We start from the raw sequence: 27,477 nt of genomic DNA, 5'->3' as shown, positions 1-27,477 counted from the left end.
AAGGTCCAAATTGGCTAAAATTTGATGAAAATGAGGACCTAATTGAATACAAAACGAAAATGAGAACCAAATTGAATAAAAAGAACAAAAATAGGGACCAAATGTATATTTAAGCCTATAAGAAATTAACAACAATTCAACATTTACACAAGATAAACAAAATCTAATTAGCTTCCCTTACTTATTAATTCAACCTCAACTTTTAAACAGCGGAAAAACACCCTTTTTAGTCTCGTACGTACAATTCAACCTAGAAACCGTACCAATAGGATCAGGGCACAGGAAAAGAACCATTGATCATTAGAGATTCGTAAGAGGTGATTAGAAAACACATGTGACTCACAAATCGTCACATGCATTCCTAGGGAGAATTGATAGAGAAAAGGGCAAAAAAAATGACTTACTCCGTGAAGAAAACTGATTGGACAGAATCAAAGAATACGTAGCGGGGATCCCTTTAGTAGTCTCTGGTCAATCATCAAACAAATGAGTGTATGGTAAGATAGAGTATTTTAAGTTAATGAGATTCTTTTATAAAATTTTTATTTATATGTAAGCTTTTTATTATTAAAATAATAATAATACCTCATTATCTAAAACACTACTAATATTTAAAATAAGATTTTCTAGATTCTCGCAAACATTTTATTTTATTTTTTATATCCTTTCTTAAAATATCTCTTTGGGAAAATATAACCAATATAGAAATATTCGAATAATTTTTGTTATTAATTCAAATTCATTTCCAAAATGTTATATCAAAATTTAAAGGTGGTTTTCTCCATTTTTTAAATAAAAATTATTCGTTTCAGCTTCTGATGTAGGATTATCTTGTTCCTTTTTAAGACTTATGAATATGGTGATGATTGGTTAAGAAAACCAAGGAAATCTCCACTGGACATTAAGATAGCAAGCTATCTAAATGTGAAGGTTCTTTTCCAAGGTTCTAGAGAAGAGAAGAATGAATTGATTCAAAACAAATAAGAGTGGACAACACATAAAAAGAGTAAAACCCAAGTCACACACACAAAGGAAGAAGAAAGTATAAAATGGAAAGGAAAAGAATGATAAAAATGTGAGAAGCACGCCACTACAAGGCTAGGCTAGAAGTAACCATGGAAACCTTGAAGATGAGTGAATGTGTGTCGCCACTTGAATCAAGATTCAAGATAAGGCTTAAAAGAACTCCACTCCCTAAGGAGGAAGACTCTCACAATGGTTGATACACAAAGGTGTTTAATTTCTCCAAAATGTTCAACCCTTGTACAAGTGTTAGAGGTCCCCTTAAATAGAAGTGTCTAGGGCCTCTTAGCAAAAACAAATAAGCTAAAAAGGATTACAATGCAAATAACAAAACATAGAGTTTAGAAAATAGGTCAACAAAGGAGCACATGGACACATTCTAGAAGCCTTCTTTCTTGGCCAAGGCAAGGTGGATGCTCCTTCTAGATGTTTCTAGACTTCTTGGTGGCCAAGGCATGTGATCATTCTTTTTAGATGTTTCTAGAAAGCTTTGACCCTTCCCTTTCCTCCACATGTGCTCTCCAAAAACCATCTAAATGCGCCACTTGTCCTTCCTTGTCCCACCTCTTAATGAACCTACAAAACAAGTTAATTTTGAATTAACATGTTGGCTTTAGGTTAAACTAATCCTTTGAGTCAACAAGTCAACCAAAAGTCAAGGTCAACAAGTCAGCTTAAAAATAGTCAACCAAGCCAACTTAATGGAATTTTAAAACTAAAGAAAATAAAAGCAAAGGAAGGGAACAAGGAACTCCCTTTCTTCTAAGCATGTGCCATGGGCCATCATCCTTGGTAGGGATGAATCCTTTAAGAAGCTGTTTGCTTAATGTTTTTAAATTCATCTAATGTTTTCTTTGTTTGTTCAATTATGTTTTTCATTTAAAAGGTTTTAATTAGACACCTTTTATTTCAAAGTTATAAATAATAAATGCACTTTAAACTTCTTGAAATAAATGAGTTCAGTGTGAAGAATATAAGATGGGTGGGCGGGATGAGTTTTGCTATCCCATAACCATCTTCATCGAAAAAATTTATTCTCATCCCCATACTCAAATCCAACAGGTATTGGATTTTTGTCCCATCCCCATCCCTATCAGGTAACGGGTATATACTTGTACCCATATCTCTACTTGCTTTCTTATTGTTTTAATATTAATTAATTATTTAAAAAAAAATACGGTGAAAGAAACATAATATTATCAAATATTTAATATTAAGAGGAGAGTTGTTTCTTCAATATTAAATATTTATAAAGAAATTATAATTGTATACATTTCAAATTATTAGAATACCTAATAACTTTTCATGAGAATTAAAGCATTTATTAAATTTGCAAACCTTAATGAAACCTAGTTGATAAAATTTTTAAAAATATAAAAGGAAAACAAATATTCAAATTAAAATATATTTTAAAGGTTTGTCTAGGGATATCAACGGGACGGGTAGGGTACAAGTAGTTGCTCCCCCATACCCTACCAGTTGGATAAATATCCGCCCCGTACCCGTACCCATATCCGTCAGGCATTTGTTATGTGGGTATCCGCCTATTTTTTTCATATTTGTGGGTAACCATGGGTACCCGCAAGTATTTACAAAAATATTTAGAAAAATAAATATTTAACCATAAATTCAAATAAAATAAAATATATCACTATCATAAATTTGAAATAAAGTTCAAAGAAATTCAAGTTCATGCAAGTCCAAATAATTATAAAAGTAAATATAAAATGACGCTCAACACAATAGAAATTCTTTAATTAGTGCTTGGATCAACAAGCCCACTTTTTCTGATTGATTCCTGAAAAACAAACAAATAAAAAATCACTAACAATTTATATTGTAGTTTGTTTTTGAATGAAATATTAAAGAAATTACAAACTTCATCAATGTCCACATCTTTCAACATTGTATAAAGTTTCATGTTGTCCAATTATAATCTAAAAGAGCTGAAAACATAAGAAGTTCATTAAAAATTTCTAACAATCACTTAATTAAAATATCTAAGTAAAAGTGTTAATTTCATTACCTTCCATGTTGGTCCATAACCAGTCTTGGAGACACATCAATGCTTCCACAGTATCTGGAAGTAATCTACCTGCGATGGGGATTGGATTGCTAGCATGTCTCTGCCAGCATTTGCCAGGTTGTGTATTTTAACCCATTACTTTTCCACCATGCTAAGATATCAAATTGTGCATCTGAATCAGGAAGTATTGCCTCTTCTAAATAATGATCTAATTTTGACTTGAAATTTGGTGTCACTTCTCTTTGCAATCTTATGTTTTGCAAAATTTGACCTCCAACTTTCTTTTCTTCCAAGAATACCTACATCCACTACATTTAGGTTTGAACTCTGAGATGAAGCAGCCAATCCTTTACCCTTGACTTTAATGGCATACTCTTTTACCAAATCTTGACAAATAGATTTTATCCTCTCAATTTCATAATGAGAATTTTCTCCATAAATTTGAGGGAAAAAATAATCTAACAAGTCAATTTTGTACATGGGATCTAATACAATTCCTACAACCATCACCCCATTGATCACACCCCAATATTTATCAAATTTAGTAATCATGGTTGCAACCATTCCATGAATAATGGAATTAGGACAAGAAAGCCATTCAATCGAAGCCAACTTAATTTCACATATTTTTGGGAAAATGACCTTCACAATTGGATACAAAACGACCTTCAAAATTTTTTACTATAAATTATATTGGCTCCTCCAAAATTATTGGTCAAGACCCGTCACGGGTTATTATTATCAACTATAATTAATAATCATTATTACTATCAACTATAATTAATAATCATTATTACTATCAACTATAAATATTATTATCATTATTATGAATTATAATTATTTCTATTGTTATATTACTATTATTATTATATTACTATTATTATTATTAAGAACTATAATTATTATAATAGTTATTATTATTATTATTATTATTATTGTTGTTGTTGTTACATACACATTTTACTCTTACTTACTATGTAGGAATCATGTTTCAATTACTTATCATTTTTATTTATTTTGTTGTTCATTTATCTTTGCATTTAAACAACTATTTCAATTTAATAAAATAGTTATTAAAATCAGTAAAATAATAAAACTGAAAAAAAAAATTATTATAAATAATTATTTAAATTTAAAATATAATAATTAAGAGGATAAAATTTATAAAATAAAAAGGATACCAAAGATGTTGACCCTCTTTATACATGTAGTTGTATTAATATTAATATTATCATTAGTAGTAATATTAGTATTTTTTTATCACTACGTGATATTATTATAGTATTATTATTATTATTATTATTATTATTATTATAGTTAGATCCATATTTTACTTTTATTTACTATGAGATCATATTTCAATTACTTGCTCTTTGTATTTTTTTTGTTATTCATTTTATCTCTATATCCGTATAATTATTTGAATTGAAAAAAAATAGTTACTAAAATTAGTAGAATGATAAAAGTGACAAATAATTTTTTATTATGAATAATTATTTAAATTTAATAAATAATAATTAAAAGGCTAAAATTGTAAAAACAAAAAAGGACATAAAAATTGTGTATCTCTTTATATATTTAGTTAGTGTATTATTATTATTATTATTATTATTATCACTACAGGATATTATTGTAATGGTATTATTATTATTATTATTATTATTATTATTATTATTATTATTATTATTATTATTATTATAGTTAGACACACATCTTAATTTTATTTACTACGAGATCATATTTTGTAAGGTTTTATTCTTTTATGACCCTTAATGAAAATGGCTGCCCCAAAATCTGATGGGCCTAAGAGCTGGCCCAGTAGATAAAACCCCCCTTCGTTGCCCTAAGTCTCACTTTTCACTCATTTTCAGAAAACCTAGACTGCAGCCGTCAACCCCCTCCGCTAGGGTTTGTTTTCGCTGTCACGTTAAGCTAAAGGAACTTATACTCCATGTAAGTGTCTCTTCCAGCCCTGCTAGTTCCCTTTTACTATCTTATTTTGTATGTTCGATTAAAAGCCTCTGTTAACTCCGTTTCCCTGGTTCTGTACCGTTGTCCCGCCAGTTCTGCAAGTCCATCACTCGAGTTGTTGTACTTTGAGGTCCCGTGTCGAAGTTTTGTTAGCCCTTTTCCAGGTACGGGAAGTTAGGGTTTCAAGTTATGTTGTTTGTGGCTTGTTCTTGATCTTGCTTATTGTTTGTATGGATAAATTGCTGTTTTGGTGCGTGAAGTGCTTGGTATGTTTGGTTGGATCGGAAAACACATCTGTTGCAGGTGAATCAGGGCGAGAGCTGTTAATCTCGCCCAGGCGAGTCGGGCTCACCTAAGCGAGTCTAACGAAGGCTCGCCCAAACCCTATTGCGCGAAAGGTCACCCAGGCGACCCGCTCAAATTTTTGAGCGAGCGAACACCTCGCCCAGGCAAGAGGGGTCTCGCCTAAGCGAGATCCCGTGATGTTCTCTGGATGCTTCCTCGAGCCCTCGCCTAGGCGAAGGGGGCTCACCTGAGCGAGCACGTCTCGCCTGAGCGAGGGGTTGGGCGAGGCAATACGCTATTTGGGTGTTTAATTATTCTTGGATGATTGATATTGGTTTGAGTATGAATGTTACGATGAGAAACATGTATATAATGGAATATTATGTATGCTTGGCATGAATCATGAATTGTAGATGATGGGTATTACTAAAGTGGTATGATGATGAGATGAGTTTGGCCCCATGTGTGTGGATGGACTGTGATGAGTTGGGATGAGTTGAATCTGAAATGTGAAAAGATTGGCTTTAAAGGTTGACATACTGGTTATATCCTTGCATGATGAATGCTTTTGACTGTGTGATCATATTTTGGTCTGTGTTAGTGCATAATTCCTTGGGGTCTCTAGGTGAGACTTTCGGGGTTGCGCTTCAGTGGTCGGGACGTAATTCCATGGCCCCTGTTAGTGGGTGCCCATGGTGGTGCCCCATCTGTATAACTAGGTAAGGATTCAAGATAAGGTTGTATCCTGACGCTCTAAGGGGTCAGTTAGTCTCACCTAGAGCGGACTGACTCCTGTGGTGAGAGTAGCAGGAGGCCTGAAATTCATTAAGGGCTAACCTTGTAGTGAGGGAAATTGATTCATGGTAACACTTGTAACACATAGCTCGGGGGTGAGTAGCTCGGGGGTGAGCAGAGGTATCCACCACAAGTGCGGGCATCCGCTGAATCCGACCAAGTTATACGTATCCGGATGAGTCGAATCGAGTCGTAGTGTATTGATTGAAAAGTCATAACATGCTTGGTTGTTGTATGGATATTAGATGGTGAAAGTATATTTGACTGTATGATGAAAATATTGTTGGCTCTAGCTTACCCTATTTGTTGTATGGTTGACTTGTATGTGGTTTTTCTTTCTTGCGATGATCATCAATTTGATTGATGGGAGCAGATAGACGAGGTTCTCGCGGTCAGCAAGGAAATGGCGATTCTGCTACTTAGCCATCTAGGCTGGACTTTATGTTTCTTTTCTTCATGGGTCTTCTTTAGGGCTACGGCCCATGTATTGCTCTATGCCTTACGATTTTACTCTCCTTTTGTTAGACTTTTATCTGGTTTCTGTTGGCATCGTGGTGTGCCCAGTTTGTAGGGGTTGTGTTAGGACCCCAGGACTACTCTACATTACTATTTTGTGTGACGTTTCTTTTAATTTCGCTTAATAATTAAATGGGACGTTACATATTTCAATTAGTTATCTTTCTTAATTATTTTGTTGCTGATGTATATCTTTATATATATTATAGATTATTAATATGTCAACATTAGCCTTGGTATTTGCATTGACATTAATATTTATAGCATAAAAATTATTATTATCATCATTTTTTTGTTATTATTAATATCATTATTATTTTTATTATTTCTATTTATAGTAATGTTATTAGTATAAGTGTTTTTTTAATTATAAAAAACGTTATTATACTAAATACTTTTGCTAAATAGATTTGTAATCTTTTAAAAAAATTATAATTTATATTAATATTATTATTATTAATGGTTAAATAAATATAATAACAATTATATTATTATTCTAAACAGATTTGAAATAAATAAAAAAATGTGCGGGTCATATACTACTCTCATTATTTCGTAAAATCAATTAATTGCATCATATTGTGATATTAATTTTATTTATTATATTTAAAAATGAATTTACAACTTCATTACATTAATAATAACATTTACAACAAAATAACCTAATTTTCATGATATTTATTATTTTATTTTTATATTATTGTTATTATTATCAATTATAACTCTAATTATTGTTATTATTATTATTATTATCAGCTATAATTATAACCATCATTATTATTATTAATTATAATTGTCGTTATCAACTATAATTATTATGATCAATATTACTACCATTAACTGTAACGTCCCTATGGGAAATTACTTATTTAAATAATTAAACAAAGAATTGAAAATTCAATCATCATAGTTTTATTATTCCCAAACACGAAAAAAATTTAAGATATTAATCAACACGCTAAAAACCATTTAATAGCAGTAATAAACTTATTACAATTTCCAAAAATCTAATACAATAGTAAAAACATAGTAAAATACCTTGCTCAAAGCCTTCCAAGCTAGCCCTCTCTCCATATTTAGGCATCAACAACATCACCTATAGCATCATCTGCTCCCGTGTAACGAATCACACGATCATCGTCAATCACAAACGGAAAGGGTGAACTTATAAAATAAAAATAACATATAAAGTAAAAGAATATAAGCAAGACACCCATCTTATTCATCCTAGTTAGTTCTTGGCCAAGACCTTATCCCCAAGTCTTTCCAACCTTTATTTCACACAATTAGCTAGCCTTGGACTCAAGATTTACGATGCTCACACGAACTTGCCCGCTCGTGGTCCTGCCTCTATGAACCTCCCCGCTCGTAGTCCTGCTCTACGAACCTTCCCGCTTGTAGTCCTACTCTACGAACCTCCCCGCTCATAGTCCTACTCTACGGGCATGCTTGCCCGTAGTCCAACACACGTGATCCACCAACTACGTACCTCCCCACACGCAACATCTCTCAAGTGTGAGCACGGAACATACAAATCTACCTCACTCGTATTCCCACACGAGAGTAACAGGATATGAACCTCCCTGCTCATATCATCACGTGTTCACCACCATCCATGAACTTACTCGCTCATGGCACAACATCTCTTGATCCAAGTATCGCATCACTGCTTAAAAGCAACTCACGCAAGCCATAGACTGCATCATTATCGCCTAACGCGGCCTAAGCGCCGCCAGGCGAAACCTGCACAGACCGCCTGGTGGAACCTCCTCACCGCCAGGCGCCAAGCTTCAGACATACCCATTGTTTCAGGGTCTGTCGCCTGGCGAAACACACTTCACCACCAGGCGCCACGCGGTGCAGAGACTTCCATGAGGTCCTATCGCCTGGCGGGCATTCCCATTGTCGCCAGGGGCCATACTAGAAGTACACCTATGCTAGTTTTGGCACCTGAAATAGACCACAATTTCTAGTGAAACATCATCACGCCTTCACCCTTTATTATAAGATTGGTGCTTACTCCAGATAAATTATTTCCTCGCAATACTTTCGTTCCTTAGCTTTATTACCCCATTCCTTATTGAACCTCTACTGCTCATTAGTCACTCTAACCTGCACAATACCTTAGTAAAATTTAAGGTTATATCATCCTTCTAGTATTTCCTCATTCAGTACTATTAACATCAATTTATCACAACATACACTTATCCCAATCATAGTATTTCCATATAATAGTCTATTGGTACCTCCCAAACACCCAATCTATCCATCCAAGTGAACCTACTCCAACTGAAAAATAAAGTTCAATCATAACTTAGACTATTTAAGACTCACATCAAAGCCTTCCTTACCTCCGTTGCCACTAAATCCCAGACATTCCCAACTCTTATACTTAACCAATCAATATATTCTTACATCAACCAATTATTACTAATTGACATTACCAAAACCCCAAAATTGTAACATCCCTAGGGAATATTACTTAAAAATAAATATTAAAAGAAATTAATTATATTAACAGTCGTCTTGATAAAAATCCCAACGCGGGAATATTCAATTTCATGAAAGCACGCGCCAAAATTTATATCATATTTAGTCAATGGTTACAAGTTCCCATTATTCGTGTCCATAATAAAACTTAAAATAATACGTGTAAGAGGAAAAATCCTAGCTCTAATCCCATGCTAGCCCTCACTCCGCCATCGGAACATCCTCAGCATCACCTATATCAACATCTGCTCCCGTGTAACGAATTACACGATCATCGCCACACACAAACAGAAAGGGTGAGCTGAGAAAATAAAATAACAAACATATAAAGCACAAGATAAATCATATACCCATTTTATTCTTTATATATATTTCTTGGCCAAGACCTTAACCCCAAGACTTATCAGTCTTCAAATCATACAATTGGTTAGCCTTGGACTCGGGAATCTGATGCTCACACGAACCTACCCGCTCGTGGTCCTGCCTCTACGAACCTCCCCGCTCGTAGTCCTGCTCTACGAACCTCCCCGCTCGTAGTCCTGCTCTACGAACCTCCCCGCTCGTAGTCCTACTCTACGGACCTGCCCGCCCGTAGTCCAACACATGTGATCCACCAGCCTCCGTACCTCCCCGCACGTGGCATCTCTCAACGTGAGCACGGAACATACGAACCTACCTCGCTCGTATCCCCACGTGAGAGTAACTGAATATGAACCTCCCCGTTCATATCATCACATGTTAAACACCGTCCATGAACCTACCCGCTCATGGCACAGCATCTCCCGATCCAAGCAAGCATCATTGTCAGTTAAAACATCACACCAGAAAGCAAAGAACAACAGCATTTCGGCCTGGCTCGGCCCACACGCCGCCAGGCGAAACTGTTCCAGTCCGCCTAGCGGTATTCACTCGCCGCTAGGCGCCAGCGTCCTCCCAGACCCACTGTTTTCTCGTCACCGCCTGGCGGAGCACACCGTGCCGCCAGGCGCCTGTCCAGTGCAGGCTCACTCACATTAAGGTTGTCGCCTGGTGGTTGTCAACCGACCACCAGACGCCATATCAGAAGCATCCAGTAGCTGTTTTTGGCACACTCACTAATTTGGTTCCAACTAGAACATTACCACAATCATTACTCTTCCCATTCATCAGTACATTATGCAAGTTATCCCACCATATAATAAACAATGGAATTACTCATCACCATACTCCTAGGTCCGTATACTCCCCCCCCCCAACAATTTCCCCCAGTTCTTTATCCCAGTATAATGCCTAAGTCAATCTTGACGAGATTGCCCAATCCATTCCCCCCGACTTATTCAAGTATAATCACAGAATTCACTCACTCTATAGGTTATCTAATTCTCACAATAGAATAGTTACTTAATCCCACTAATACTAAATTTCAGTCAACCCCCAATTCTTATACTTACCAACTTCTAACATTTGCTTCATTCTGTAGTTCGTCATCAATTGGTTTACCCAAACCACAAAATCTTATACTCACCATTTAATAGCAGCTACACTCTCCTTCTACCATATTTTTATCTCCAATTATTCATCTTCATTAAACTTCCCATTACCTATTATTCATCAATACCTTACAATATACTCCCCTCCTTTTTCTCTTACTCTATTAATCACCACGAATCCTTCCTTAATTAAAATTTCTCCACAGCCCACACACAGATTTTTGCCTCTTTTCGCGTCACCCCATCTCTGCACAAAAACGGGTCTGCGTCGGCATTCCAGTACCATGATAGAATCTCAGCTTTTCCTGCACCCGCGAATACCCCAACCCCTCAAAGTTCTAACCAATTCTCAATCTCAGGCTCAATTCACTCAGCATGAATTAACAAACCATCACACCATTATATTATTCAATTACATATCTTACTTATTCCGATCACATAGCAATCCTATTTAGCCTACCACTCATACCATCCCTTGATTCCCGTACGAAACTCTCATGTCTCCAATCAGATTCTTAATATGCCCAAAACCTCAGAACACATGAAATATCGCAAGATTATCCAATTACACAGACAAGGAATATCCAATTGAAATTCACACAGGTCACCATTCAACAAAACACAATAAAAACAACGACGGTACCACACATCGCCTGGCGGTTCATGCTCACCGCCAGGCAGCTCATGTTACAAAACCCAGAATGGCTACTACTGATGTGCCGCCTGGCGGCACCTTCATGCCCGCCAGGCGGTTTCTGGGCGAGAACCCAGAATCTCCAAAACAACAGCGTCAAAAGGGAAGAAATTCATGCAGTTATACAAGACAGTACATATTCAATCGATCACGAATTAAAACACAATAAATAACTCCCCTAACCTCTTATCCTCGCTTCAACCCGAATTGGTGAGTGTCCTTTGAAGCAAAACCCTCTCTTCTCTTGATTTGCACCCGTTACACCGTTCTTCCTCTCCAATTCCTCCCTGCAATACGTCCACACCAACTGCTCTCCACCCAACGCTCACACTCCTGTCTGAATACCCCTCCTCTTGCTAATTCTCTTCCTTTTCTTTACTCACTACCTCTCTAATTACCCCTTTTTACCACTAAACAAAAACTTAAATAAAATAAAGCTTAATGGTTAATTAAGCCCCCTCCCATGCTGCGTCCAGCCCTTTGAATTACCTATTCATTGGCTGCTAGGGTTCTCAAACCCCTTCATATTCATGTTAATGAAATTTGGCAAAAAGAAAAGTAAGTTAGTTCTCAACAAGGTTTGAACCCATACCCATGCACACACCAACCAATGCCAAACCATTAAACCAACACATATTTCATGATGACTCCTACAATTTTAAGGATTTATCATCATCCCTACGCATTCAATATATAAACACACAAAAACGCATAATTTAAATAACATCCAAGTTGCACACATAGGACTCGAACCCAAGTCCTCATACACAATAAAGTACTCTTAACCACTTGAGCTAGTACTTTTCCACATCACAACTCCTCATATTTATTACTTTAAATATTTTCATTACTCGTCCTTTTTAAATAATTAATTAAATCACTATTTAATTTTCCCGAGTCTTACAAAAATCATAGAATGTACCAATACCATTTGGTTATTCTCTTTTCCATTGTTCCATTATATTAGATTATTAATCCTCACTAGAGGTCATTACTTACTTGACTTCAATTCATCCCAAGTACATCCTTACAACCAATACATTGTCTACATTTCACTACACCCTTTATTCCTCTATTATTATCATCTCTTCATGCCCAATTCGTTCGCAACTCAATTCACCGTCAGTTTCTCTCAAGGTTGATTAACCAAATTTTCCAAAATAGCATTGTTACGTCGCTATCGCTTGGCGGGGCTAATGAGATGCCGCCAGGCGGCATATCAGATTATGGGTAAAAACCCAGGCTCCCTATACCTGTGCCGAACCATCACAACCCTATAAAATTCCCAAACACAACAAAACAGACCCAATCACGTCGCTTGGCGGCACACCTCCATTACTTCTCCTACAACCATAATTCCTATAATTTTAGGATTACATTATCACCAATCACGTTCACACATAATTATTAAAATAATACTCATATTAAAATAACATACAATTTCCCGCAATTCACGTTCACACATAATTATTAAAATAATACTCATATTAAAATAACATACAATTTCCCGCAATTCACGTTCACACATAATTATTAAAATAATACTCATATTAAAATAACATACAATTGGCACACATAAGACTTGAACCTAAGTCATCTCACACAATCAAGTACTCTCAACCACTTGAACTAGTACTTTTCCATATTATAACAATTCACATTAAATGCCATAAAGGCTCCTACTACCCGCATTTACTAAATAATTATTTATTTAATTATTTAAATTTCTTGGGTCTTACATTAACTAAAACTATTTCTATTCTTAGATTACTATTATTATTATTATTACTACTACTACTATTATTAAGTAGAACTATAATTATTATAATAGTTATTATTATTATTATTATTGTTGTTGTTTTTATTATTATGGTTACATACACCTTTTACTTTTACTTACTATTTATGAATCATGTTTCAATTACTTGACTCTTTTATTTGTTTTGTTGGTTATTTATCTTTACATTTGAATAATTATTTCAATTCAAAAAAAGTAGTTACTAAAATTAGTAAATAATAAAACTGAAAAACAATTTTTTTTTATTTTAAATAATTATTTAAGTTTAAAATATAACAATTAAGAGGATAAAATTGAAAAAACAAAAAAGGACACCAAAGGTTATCTCTTTATATATGTAGTTGTATTATTATTATTATTAGTATTATTATTATTTTATCACTATGCGATATTATTTTAGTGTTATTATTATTATCTATTATCTATTATTATTATAATTAAACACATATTTTACATTTATTTACTATAGGATCATATCTCAATTACTTGCACTTTTTATTTGTTTTGTTGTTCATTTTATTTTTATATCTATGTAATTATTTGAATTAAAAAATATTTACTAAAATTGTTAAAATGGACAAATAATTTTTATTATGAATAATTATTTGAATTTAACAAATAATAATTAAGAGGATAAAATTGTATAAACAAAAAAGGACACACCAAATGTATATCTCTTTATATACGTAGTTATTGTATTATTATTATTTTTATCACTACAAGATATTATTATAATGATATTATTATTATTATTATTATTATTATTATTATTATTATTATTATTATTATAGTTAGACACACATCTTAAATTAATTTACTACGAGATCGTATTTCAATTACTTGTCATTTTTATTTGTTTTGTTGTTAATGTATATCTTTATATTTAATTATAGATTATTATAGTTGACATTAATTAGCATTAATATTAATATTTATAGCATAAAAATTATTATTATTATTGGTATCATTATTATTTTTATTATTATTATTATTATTACTATTCATAGTGGTGTTATTATTATAAGTGTGCTTTTTTTAATTATAGAAAACGATGTTATACTAAATAGTTTTGCTAAATAGAGTTTTAATCTTTTAAAATTTTTATAATTTATAATTTATATTAATATTATTATTAGTATTTTTAATGGTCAAATAAATATAATAACAATTATATTATTATTCTAAAAAAATTTAAAATAAAACAAAAAACAAAAAAAAATGTTCGCACGGATCATATGGTATTTTAATAATTTCGTAAAATCATTTAACTGTATTATATTGTGATATCAATTCTATTTATTATATTTAAAACTGAAATTATTGTTGCATCACTTAGATTTACTATTTCATTACTTTAATAACAACATTTACAACAATATAACTTAATTTTTATGATATTTCATTACATAATACTTTCACTATTTTATTATTTTAATATACAAAATGAAAAAAATACGCCCCGTGCGTATGCACGGGTTAGTGTAGTAGTATATCTAAGACAATCTTAGTGTAGGTAAATTACTAAAATAGACATTGTATTTGATTGACACGTGTCTTAAATTGAGGCTATATTTGTCTTTTTGATATAGTGTCGTTTTGCCGCTGAAAAACTTTAAAATTAATTGTTGATTGACGTTGGCTGACAGTAGGAGCCTTCTTCTTCAAGGCAATCAAGTTGCTCGAGGTAATTTATTTTTTTCTTCTTCGGATTTCCTTCTTCTCTTTCTTTTGTTTTCCTTCTTCTTCTTCTTCTTCTTCTTCTTCTTTAGTGCTTCTTCTTTCTTCTTCCTGATACCAACCTAAGTCTTTTATTTTTTTGTTGATCTATTTTTTTTTGTTGATTGTTGTTGTTGGAGATTGATAGAAGTTTTGGTTGGTGTAGGTAATTTATTCTTCTATTTCTTTTTTTTTTCGTGGATATTTTTTACTTTCTTCTTCTTCTTACTCTGTTAATTTATGTTTACTTCTTTTTTATTGTAAAGTTAAAAAATTTAATTTTTCCAATGTTTTTCGTCTTGAAGAAAAGGTTGATGTTTTTGTTTTTAGAAGTTTTTTTTAATAAACCGTTGAGCATGTTTTGTTGTTTTTTATGGTGTTGTTGTATTTATTTTTTATACTTGGTACACCTATTAGTTTGGGTTGAAGAAAAGGTTAAAGTTTTCATTTTTAATAGGTATTTTTGAACAAGTTGTATATGTGAGTATGATGATGTTTTTTGTTGGTGGTCTTCGTCTGTTTATTTTTGGTGAATCAGATTGTAATTTTTATATTTTTAAGGTCTTTTTTTTTGTGTTAAAACGTATGATCTATTTTATTGACATATATTAGATGGCAAAGAAATTTGATCATATCAAGGATAGTGATGGAAAAAGGGAAACTTTGAAACTTGTTGTCAGAATCGTAGATTTGTGGTTTATTGGATCATGGGATTCCAAACGAAATATGGAGATGGTTCTAACAGATCAAAAGGTAATGTATCATTCCATTGTTTATATGCATTATATATTTTGTATTTTAGAAAAAAATTATATTTAACGTTATATGCATGATTATGCTAGTCAGGGTGATGTTATCCCTACTATGATTAAGAAGGAAGACATTAGTATGTGGGAAGACAAGCTAAAGGAGGGAGAAAGTTATAATGCATAACTTCAAAATCTTAAAGAACAGAGCTCAATATAGAGTTTGTGATCATCCCTTTAAGCTATTATTTATAGGAGCAACGTCTATACGATCGCAACCAATTGCTAGCATACCTGCAAAAGTTTGGAAGTTCAAAAGTATAAAGGATATCATTGATAAACAATATTCTGTAGATTTGTTGGTTGGTAAGTTTTTTGTCATTCATTCATATATACTTTTGACACCATGGACGTTGATGTATATGACGGTATTACACCAGAATTTTTAAATTCATTGAGAACATTAGGATTACCAAACCATAGTATTAGACTGAAAGTTGGGACCCCAATTATGCTTTTGAGAAATTTGGATCAATCTGAAGGTCTTTGTAATGGAAACAGATTAATAGTGACTAGACTCGCAAAGCATGCAATCAGTGCAAAGATTATAACTGGAAAAAACAAAGGAACAAAAATTTACATTCCACGTATGTCCATGTCACCATCACAGTCACCTTGGCCATTCAAGAGGATTAGAAGACAATTCCCAATCATGTTATCCTATGTTATGTGTCGCAACCGGAATCGCGACGGGACGACGAACAAAAAATAGGAAACGGGTTTAAAAAAAAAAGATTTGGAGTTGCCACCATAGTTATTTCTAAAAAACTATGGAAAACCATAAAGATAAAACAAGTTTGCGAAAAACCAGATTTTCGGATCCGGGAGTCGGTTACGTGTAAGGAAGGTGTCAGTACCCTACAGCGTCTACCCGAAGATGGTACTTTTAATTAAAAATGCAAAGTTGATATGGTTTTCAAAATGTTAATTTTTCCCAAAAATAACAAGACAATAATGCTAAAAAGAAACAAAAATATTTTTTTAATTTTTTGGGTCCGATAAGGATTGACCTTGGTCCTACGTATTCTCATTAAAAAAGAGAAATCAGGGTTACGTAGTTCTTTAAAAGATATTTGGAAAACTTTTTGGAAAATGATTTAATTTTTTGAAAGTGAACCTGACAAGGACTGACCTTGCTCCTACGTATCTGCAATGGAGAATCAAGGATCACGTAGTTCTTAAGAAGATATTTTTTTGAAGAGGGGTTGATATTTTTAATTTTCTTAGAACTTTGTATTTTTTTTTGTATTTTTGAATTACTTGAAAATATGTGTCACACGAAGCGAGTGGTCGGATAAACACTAAAAGAGAAAGAAAACTATTTTTGGTTTTTTGTTGAAAATAAGTGTCACACGTAGAGATGGCAAATAAACTCGTGCCCGTGGGTATCACCCGAACCCGTCCCCGTTTTGACGGGGAATCCCCGCTTTGACTAGGTATGGGTATGGGTATGGGTAATACCCGAAATTTTCAACTGGGGATGGGGATAGGGATGAGAATATATATATACCCGCCCAAATACCCGTCCCCGCTTAAATTACTAAACTATTTATAATTTATTAAATAATCTAAAAAATATATATAAATAAATAATATATTTACACATAAAATATAATATAATATAATATAATATAGTATATATACATATAAATAAAATATACTTTTATATATATATATATATATATATATATATATATATATATATATATATATATATTTACACATATACATGTAATATAATATAATATAATATAATATAATATACATATAATATATATACATAATAATATAATATAATATATATAATATATACGTATAAAACAAATTAATCATTTAACTAGTGAGATCTTTTATAAACAAATTTATAACATTACAAATTTATAAAAATTTAAAAGAAATATATATATATATATATATATATATATATATATATATATATATATATATATATATATATATAAAAGCATAAAATATCTACACATATACATATAATATATATACATAATAATATAATATATATTATTATATTTATATTATTATATAATATAATATAATATATACTTAAAATAAATATATATCTATAAAAATATATATATATATATATATATATATATATATATATATAAACATAAGATATCCACACATATAATATATATACATAGTAATAATAATATAATATATAATATAATATAATATATATAAATAATTATATATATATATATATATATATATATATATATATATATATATATATATAAACATAAGATATCCACACATATAATATATATATACATAGTAATATAATATATAATATAATATAATATAATATAATATAATATAATATATATATATATATATATATATATATATATATATATATAACATATTTCTCATTCTCTTTGTTTTTTGTTATATAACATATTGGCAATTGCTTCAGTTTTAGATCCAAGGTATAAGATGGACATGTTAGAATATTATTTTTATAAATTGTATGGTAATGATTTTGATCTGAAACTTAGTAGGATTCGTCAAATGTGCTATGATTTGGTTTTGGAATATCAATCAAAAAAGAATGAAACTTCTTCTTATAGAGCTACATCATTGGAGTTGGGAAAGGATGTTGATAATGATGCGAATGAATTTTTAGAGTTTATGGCAAAAAAGAAAAAATCTAGAACTACAGTTATGAAAACAGAGTTGGATTATTACTTGGAAGAAGATAATTTGCCGGTTACACAAGAATTTGATATCCTATCATGGTGGAAAACAAATGGGTTAAAGTTTCCAACCCTTCAAGCAATTGCAAGGGATGTTTTAGCTATTCCAATAACAACTGTAGCTTCTGAATCTGCTTTTAGTACTGGTGGTCAGATATTAACTTCTCACCGTAGTCGACTTCATCATATTACTATAGAGGCTTTGATGTGTACAAGAAGTTGGATATGGAACTCAAACCATCTAGGTAAGTTACTCAAATTTATTAATATTTTTTGTTAGTATTTTTTGTGAATTCTCATCTAATATTCTACATTTGGTGTTTGTAGGTGTTAAAAAATTAAAAGGAAAAGATGTTCTCATGAGTGAAAATGAATCTGATGAAGAAGGTACATTATATTCTAGTAATTAAAATTTTCAATTTCAATTATTATATCATATCTAATTTTTCATTTTTTTCTATGTGTAGGTGGATCGAATGCAAATGAAACCACTGATCATTTGTAAAATTAATAAATATTTTGGTTATTATAAAATTTTAGTAATGTGTAATTTTTTAGCTTTTATATAATTATTTGAATTTTATTTAGTTGTTATTTGATACTTTAATTTGAGATTTATACTATTATAATATTTTTCTTAATATTTGACATCATGAAAATCAAAAAGAGTATGTTAATTTAATATTGAATATTTTGATAGTATCATGATTCCGTTGGTGTGATTTTTAAATTTTTTTATAAAAAATATTTAATTGATATATGGAACAATAAAAAATGGGTATGGGTATGGGTATGGGTATAAGAAAATACCCGTTACCCGGTGGGGATGGGGATGGGTCAAAAGTTGTATACCCGTTGGGTTTGGGGATGGGGATGAGGATGAATTTTTATTATGGGGATGGGGATGGGATCATGATACCCGTACCCGCTCCGCCCCGTTGCCATCCCTAGTCACACGGTGCAGGTGACCGGACAAACACCATAAAGTGAAAAAGAACATTTTTCATTTTTTATATTTTTTTCTATTTTTATAATTTTTATAATTTTAAAATATTTTGTTTTTTTAAAAAGAAAAAAGAATAAATAAAAAGATGAAATTTAATTAAGGAGGATAAAAGTGGAATACAAAAATATGATGGTGCAAGAATAATGTGGGAGGTGCATGAAGTAAATCAGGTGTGTACAATAAAAATGGGAGTGCAACAAGTAAAATATAAAACAAACCCAAAAGTGACAATAAAACATGTAGAGGGAGTGGGGTCAGTAAACATGGTGGTGCAAGAAGTAGCCAGGGAAGAGTAATGGTGTTTGCAAGCAATAAAGCCCAAATCAAAAATACAAAGCAAAGGGAGTGGGAATAACATAGGGGTCCACAAACGAAATGGAAACAACACAAAAAACAAATAGAAGCGTGCAAGAAGAATTATGGGCGTGCAAGGTGCAGAAAGTTTGGTCAGCCCATCTTCCCTTTAACAAACAAAAAGAAAACCCTAATTTTCATTTCTCTCAAACAAAAGCCATTCCAACAGGCTTGCTCGCTGTCGCTCCGTCCCACTCGACCAGAGGCCATTACCGGCGACTCTAGCCACCACTGGTGATGACTCATCTTCCATCTTCTTCTTTCGCTAGACTTTCTCTCGTCATTATCTACCAGAACACCACCTTCATCTTTGTTTCACTGTGCCATCCCGCGACTGGCTTGCCAACAATGACAATCAATGCCAGAGACGTCGACGAGAACCCAGGGATGCTTGTCCTTCGCGCTCCTTCATCTCAAGTGCGACATCGAATGGCTTCCGCGTGAGCACCATTCCACTCACGACTGCGCGACCCTGCCTTCGGAGACCATAATCATTCAGCCTATTCGAGCTCCGACTCGCTGGCTCTCTGTTTTCTGATTGTAGGTTGAAGGTGATGGAAGAATGAGGAAGAAAAAATTGGTGTTGGATCAAGGTGTGAATCTGTGATTAAAGATAAAAGCCAAGATGGATTTTGGCTTATTTGTCTGTGAGTTGCGTGTTGGTGGAAATAAGTATGGTGAAAGGTTAACATGTGATGGATTTTTGATGGGGATGGAGAATAGAGTTATTCATGAACAAGCTAGAAATGAGGAAGAAAAAGAAAATGTTTATGGTGGTTACAAGTGGATGAAATGCGAAGGAATTGGGGTCTCACATGTCATGAAAACGTGAATAGGTCTTTTTGTTTTACTGGTTGTAGGAGAAGATGAATTTGGGGTTAGATGATGGGTTGAGGAGCTTGGTTTTTGTCTGTTTATTTTTGTGCAGGATTAAATAACACATTTACAAACATGGTGGATATAGTGAATAGAGAAGACAATGTGTTTCAAGCATTCAAGTAACATCACTCAAGTACGTTTTCATAAAGCACAACTTCATAATGAAAAATCCAACATATAAACAATGTTGTACTAAACCACATCAGTTCATGCCAACATCAGTTATGTTCATGCTCAAGCGTTCAAAAGTGTACCTCTTGTAGATCCTCTCCAATGCCTCTAGCAGTAGGTAGTTCCTTCTCATTGTTGTCACCGATTCTATTGCTCTCCTTCTCTCCTGTATATTTTCTTTCTCTCCTTTTTTTTTTTCTTTTTAAGATGTGTATTTGGCCTCTCTTTGTAGTAACGTTTCCCTGTGTTTGTTTTTCAATTTGATTCCTCTCCATCTCTGTGGTTCATTATGAATTCCTCAGGCAGAGCAAAATAAAAAATCCAACTTAAAGTCTCTGATCCCCTGTATTTCTTGAGTCGTGCGAGAAGTGGAAAGGGTGGTCGCTTCCTACAACTTAGCCACCCTATCTCCTATCCACCATAGACACCAGCTTTTCATTTTAGTACACTAATTAATAGTAGATCAAGCTAATGCATGGAGACCGGCACCAAATGGGGAAAGGCCTAAGCGTCCCGAAGTTCAGACAATGGATCTCTACAATATTCTTTCTCTTATTATTATTTTTAATCTATTTTCTATTTTTTTTTCTTAAAAGTAAAAATAAATATGAAAAAAAAATTGTAAATAAAAATAAATAAAATAAGAATAAAACGAAATAAAGATAACATAAAAGTAAAATAAGATGAAATGACAAAAGAAAACAAAATTAAATAAGATTAGGAGAAAAAATAAAAATAAAAAGTAAATAATAGAAAAACATTATATCCCTGACAAAATTGGATGTTGACACTATGACCATAAACAAATCTCAAGGTCTATCTTTAGATTGCGTTGGGTTGTATCTGCTTGCACCAATTTTTAGTTATGGTCAATTATATGTTGCAACTTCTAATCCATGACACTGAAAACAATCCTTTGACTGCTACCACAAATGTAGTTTTCAAAGAAGTTTTTAACAATGTATAAGCGCAATGTATGTTAACATACCTGTGCTTGTATTTTGGGAAAATTGCATCTTAGAGAGTACTTACAAAAATATGAATGCTTAATTGTTGCGCATTCATATGCTGTTTTGGTGTCATGTATTGAGTTTTTGTAAGAATGCATTATAGTAAAAGATGGAGATCCAAGTAAATGGTTTATTACTGTGATCATATGCGTTGTTTTATCATATTTTGAACTGACCATTACATTGTTGTAAGAAATCCTTATTTTCCATAATGCATTAAAAATCCAAACTACCATACACCAACAACACAACAACATTTAATTATATGCAGAGATTCAACCATCTGATGTTAGTAGTTATTATTGAGACCATCATTATTCTTTGGTACACCTGCCACAATAAGGTTAAATAAGTCTTGATGTAGGTTCATATAGTAATTACTTATCAAAAGTATGACTTTCCAAACCTATATTTAGCCCAATTGATACTGAATATTTTTACTAAACACACCACTATAATTATGTAGTGGACCTACCACAATTGTCACGCTATTAATGTTGTGAACTTGGGTGTTGGAAGCATTGGCCAAATCTCTCTTATAATATATTTCAATTCCTTGAGCCGAGAAGATCCTATGAAGAAAGATATTGTTTCCTAAATAATTTAAATGTAGTAAACAAGGAGAACTCAACCCATAGAATGAAATGTACTGACACAAACCAAACAAATACCATCCTCCCAGCCTCATCTATGTCCATATATATTTCAAAATTTTGTGACAAAGGATCATACAATTTGACCGGATCGTTAAAGGAAACTTTATGCTCACAAAATATTTGGAAGTGATCGGGCAAAGTTAACAACAACTATAAAAAGAATCAACAGAAAGCCAATATTACCAACAATATCTATACATATACACTACAAATTATAATAAAAATTGACTAAAGTTGCATACCGTGTTTGGGATGAACTACACCCTAAATGCTTGGAAAAACCTTTGAGGACAGAGGGTTACATGCAAGAGCATTCTTTCTTCTACAAGGATACTCAACATTATTCCAGTCCAAATCGAACACCCTTATGCGAAAGTATCGATCTCCATAATAAAGAGTACACACGTAATAAACATCGTTAAGATCATAAAACCTCATTATCTCCTCAACTGCATGGATCTGTCTCTGGGCAAGAAGAGTTTCTTCAAACTCTATGTTGATCACGTTTCCTTTTAGATCACTGAAAAATTTTGTCCCCATGAGTAGTGATTTTCCCCCATTGTTCATAAAAACCTTCTTCAAACTCTATATAGTCATGTGATATAGAAAACCACAATGATCCATAAAAATAAAAACTTTGTACACAAAATAAAAGAGATGGTTGAAGCAGACAATCACAGAAAAATGAAAACTTTGGTCCAAAAAGTAGGTTTACACATGAAACACAAAAAACTTAAAGAAAATGAAAGATGCAAAGGGACCAACCTCTAAGGGTTCCATGACCATGACGAAGTTTTGGTAGAAATTGGTAAAGCTAAAGGGTTTCAAAGTAGTCATTTGATGGTCGGACCCTACTGTAACTGGTGAGGATGACTTTCCTTCTTCCTTTCTGAACAACCACAACCACAACCACAGTGATCCAACTTTCTTTTAAGCAAACTAAATGAAACGTCTACACCAAATCAAAATGTCCTAACCATATATATCAACATGCTTCATAAATATGTACACGACTCGATAAGACATAATAATTCCTCATTTGCTACCATCTCTTCATATTCTCATAAAAATTTTATTTTCAATTTAATTATATTAATTGTAGCCAAAAAATAACGTTTATCTTAGTATTTAAATTATCTACTGTTTGCTTGAATCCACAATTAAAAACTTAATGACAATATATATATTACATTTAATCCTAATGACGTTAATTTTAAATTTACTAGCAATTAATAAACTTATAAACTAATAACATTTCAAATATAATCAAAATTAAAAAAAGTAATATATAACAATAATTAATTCTACGTAATTATATAAAAATTATATTTACTTAATAAATGTAATCATTACATATACTTAAATTAACAAATGAAGTCTTTAAAATCACTTTTTATAAATAATTGATTTATACACAATAACATTAAAATCTGTTTTAAAAATAAAAAGAATTTAAAACACAAAAAACATAACCTGACTTGTTTAGTGTTTAGTTGAATAGTAAAGTTATTACATGAAACGTTGTTTTTCCATTAACTTTCTAAACAATATGATACTAGCATTTTTTTAATCCAAAGAAAAGAATGGATTTAATATTTTTAGTTACTACTCATTATTTAACCTGAACTAAAGTAACAAATGGTCTCGATGATAATAATGTTGCATTAATTATATAAATACACAATTATTTTCATGCTCTTTTAGCTGCCTAATCATCTATCTTATATTACAGGTTATATGAAAATGTTTCTTAATTATAATTTCATATATTCTATATTATGAAAAACTTAATTTATTTATAGTAAAAAAAGTAACAATATATATTACAGATATATTTTATAGTAAATAAATGTTTTATTACTTTTAATTTAATTTTATCTATTATAATTAAAAATATGTACTGACAAATAAAAAAAATAATTGGTGAATAGTTACATTTAAAAATAATAAAATGAATTTTAATCCATTAATCAATCTGCTTCATCATAAATCCATCATTCAAATATACTTAAAAAACATAATATATAATAATAATTAAGTAATTATATTAATTATATATTTATTAAATTAATGTAATGATTACGTATACTTAAATTAACAATTAAAGTTTTCAAAATCATTTAATTATATATTATTTAATTGTAAATAATTGATTTATATATAATAATATTAAAATTTGTTTCAAAATAACAAAATTGAAAAAAAAAAAAAACACGATGCACGGGTTTTTCTTAAGAGGCTAAGAATTGATATAAAAAGCAGAAGAGAAATTTTCCCAGTAAACTTTCTTTCGAGAGAACGTTGGTAGCAGCTACGGTAGAATTGGAAGATAATCACACTCTCACTTTCTTTCAAGAAAATGTTGGTAGCAACTACGGTAGAATTGGAAAATAATCACGTTAACAATCCAATTCTGGTTTTTCATCAAACACCATAATCACCAAGTTGTCTTCCTCCATCCCCTCTGCAATCGAAGCACAAATCAATGCTCCTCTTTGACGAGGATTGTTTGATCAACAGATTTTTGTTAACATGTTTCCAGACATTGAAGGTGTTATTACATGCTTAAATAAATAAAAACATGGTGTTTTACAAGAATCTGGGTTATCATTGAAACATGAAGAAGGTGTTATATCATTTACCATTCACTTTGTTGTCCCTTCCCAAATCACCAAGCAGCAATGTTAGTACTATCAGGTTAACATCCACCGTTGCTATTCACTTGGACATAAAGCGCTGCAATCTCGTAATAGCTAGACTCTGCCAAAATGGCAAAATCGTCCATGCACGCAAAGTGTTCGACGAAATTCTTGAAAGGGACAGTGGTCTGTGGACCACAATGATAAGTGGGTACTTGAAGTGTGGCATGATCAGGGAAGCCAGGAAGCTGTTTGATAGACTGGATGCCAAAAAGAATGTGGTCACTTGGACAGCCATGGTTAATGGGTACATCAGGCATAACCAAATTAAGGAAGCTGAGAGGTTGTTTTATGAGATGCCGCTGAGAAATGTCGTGTCTTGGAACACAATGATTGATGGGTATGCAAGGAATGGCCTCACCCAGCAGGCTTTGGACTTGTTCAGGAGAATGCCTGAGAGGAATGTGGTTTCTTGGAATACAATCATTACGACTTTGGTGCAATGTGGGAGAGTTGATGATGCCCAAAGGCTTTTTGATCAGATGAAGGAAAGGGATGTGGTTTCATGGACTACCATGGTTGCGGGTTTCTCAAAAAATGGGAGGGTTGAGGATGCTCGTGCACTCTTTGATCGGATGCCTGATAGGAATGTGGTTTCTTGGAATGCAATGATCACTGGCTATGCGCAAAATGGGAGGTTGGATGAGGCTCTGGATTTGTTTCAGAGGATGCCTGAGAGGAATATGCCTTCTTGGAATACCATGATCACGGGTTTCATTCAGAATGGGGAGTTAAATCGAGCAGAGGAGCTGTTCTGTGTAATGCGTGTGAAGAATGTCATTACTTGGACTGCGATGATGACTGGGTATGTGCAACATGGGCTAAGTGAAGAAGCACTGAAGGTATTTAACAAAATGCTGGCTGCCGATGGGTTAAAACCTAACACTGGAACTTTTGTGACCGTTTTAGGAGCTTGTAGTGATTTGGCTGGTCTTACTGAGGGACAACAGATTCATCAAATCATAAGTAAAACAAATTTTCAGGATAGCACATGTGTGGTATCAGCGCTGATAAATATGTACTCAAAATGTGGTGAGTTGCGTATTGCTAGGAAGATGTTTGATGATGGGCTATTGAGGCAAAGGGACTTGATATCCTGGAATGGTATGATTGCTGCCTATGCGCATCATGGGTATAGCAAGGAGGCAATTAATTTGTTTAAGGAAATGCAAGAATTAGGTGTCCCTGCCAATGATGTCACCTTTGTTGGTCTTCTCACTGCTTGTAGTCATACTGGTTTAGTTGAGGAAGGACTTAAATACTTTGATGAAATTCTGAAAAACAAATCTATAGAACTTAGAGAAGATCACTGTGCATGTTTGATTGATCTTTGTGGTCGTGCAGGTAGGTTGAAAGAAGCTTTCAATATCATTGAGGGGCTTGGGGAGGAGGCTTCACTGACTGTTTGGGGAGCGCTCCTTGCTGGATGTAATGTACATGGAAATGCTGATATTGGGAAGCTTGTAGCAGAGAAAATTTTGAAAATCGATCCACAGAATGCTGGCACCTATTCATTACTTTCAAATATGTATGCTTCAGCAGGGAAATGGAAAGAAGCTGCCAATGTCAGAATGAAAATGAAGGACAAGGGGTTAAAGAAGCAGCCAGGTTGTAGTTGGATTGAAGTTGGCAATTCAGTGCAAGTATTTGTAGTTGGTGATAAATCGCATTCTCAATATAAGCTTTTGGGACATTTACTTGATGATTTACATACAAAAATGAAGAAGGCCCGGGAAACGCCAGAAGATGATTTATTAGTTAATGTGGAACTTTAGTAGTATGTCAAAGCTTGTATTTTATGGTGGAGTTAAAACGTGAGATGGTTGACTTTGACTTGTAAGCTAGAAAAATGCTATAAAGTGGTGACATCTGCCTAGGTAGGGATATTGTTGCCATTGGAGGACTTGGACAGCATATATTAAACAGTGGTACTCTTTCTTAGACAGGTGTGTGTGTTGCCCCCACGCAGGTGATGAAACTTCTACCTTCTCTAACAAAAGCCCTAGATGAAATGTGTGTAACCCATACTTCATGTACTGTTCTGTTTGGAACAATTTTTCATTGAGTTTATTTATTTGTAGCTTCACCGAAGTTTTGTTACGCACGAGTCCAATCAAATTCATGATTATTTTATGTTTTATATATAAAATATAACATTCCATTTCATTTTATGTATGACTTTGTGTTACTTATGTTTTGGAAGAGGGAATCTTGTCTTCAGATCGGTAGCAATATACTGGCTATGATGTTATATTCATTACTTCCCATGCATCTGTTTAACTCTTCTAACAGTCAATTCTGAACACTAATTGACCACTTTGCTTTCTTCTTCACCTCCACCTTTTTCATCATAATTATATTTTTTTCTAGTTCTGATTTCTTTCTTAAATTTCCAA

General features: G+C 32.6%; 1 protein-coding gene across 1 annotated transcript; it reads left to right on the top strand.

The window, feature by feature from the left end:
* Positions 1-24,670: 24,670 nt before the first annotated feature.
* Positions 24,671-27,256, top strand: LOC114172854 (pentatricopeptide repeat-containing protein At2g35030, mitochondrial). The gene has a single exon (XM_028057085.1). It carries the CDS (start codon positions 25,000-25,002, stop codon positions 26,854-26,856), a length of 1,857 nt encoding a protein of 618 aa, XP_027912886.1. The 5' UTR covers positions 24,671-24,999; the 3' UTR covers positions 26,857-27,256.
* The last annotated feature ends 221 nt before the right edge of the window (positions 27,257-27,477 follow it).

The sequence above is a fragment of the Vigna unguiculata genome, chromosome 2 (genome assembly GCF_004118075.2).
Source record: "Vigna unguiculata cultivar IT97K-499-35 chromosome 2, ASM411807v1, whole genome shotgun sequence".
Lineage (NCBI taxonomy): Eukaryota > Viridiplantae > Streptophyta > Magnoliopsida > Fabales > Fabaceae > Vigna > Vigna unguiculata.
The sequence above is the reverse complement of the archived record's forward strand: the minus strand, read 5'-3'. Positions and strand labels throughout refer to the sequence as shown.

Coding starts and splice junctions, on each gene's coding strand:
- LOC114172854 (XM_028057085.1), top strand. CDS start 25,000: ATGAAGAAGGTGTTATATCATTTACCATTCACTTTGTTGTCCCTTCCC.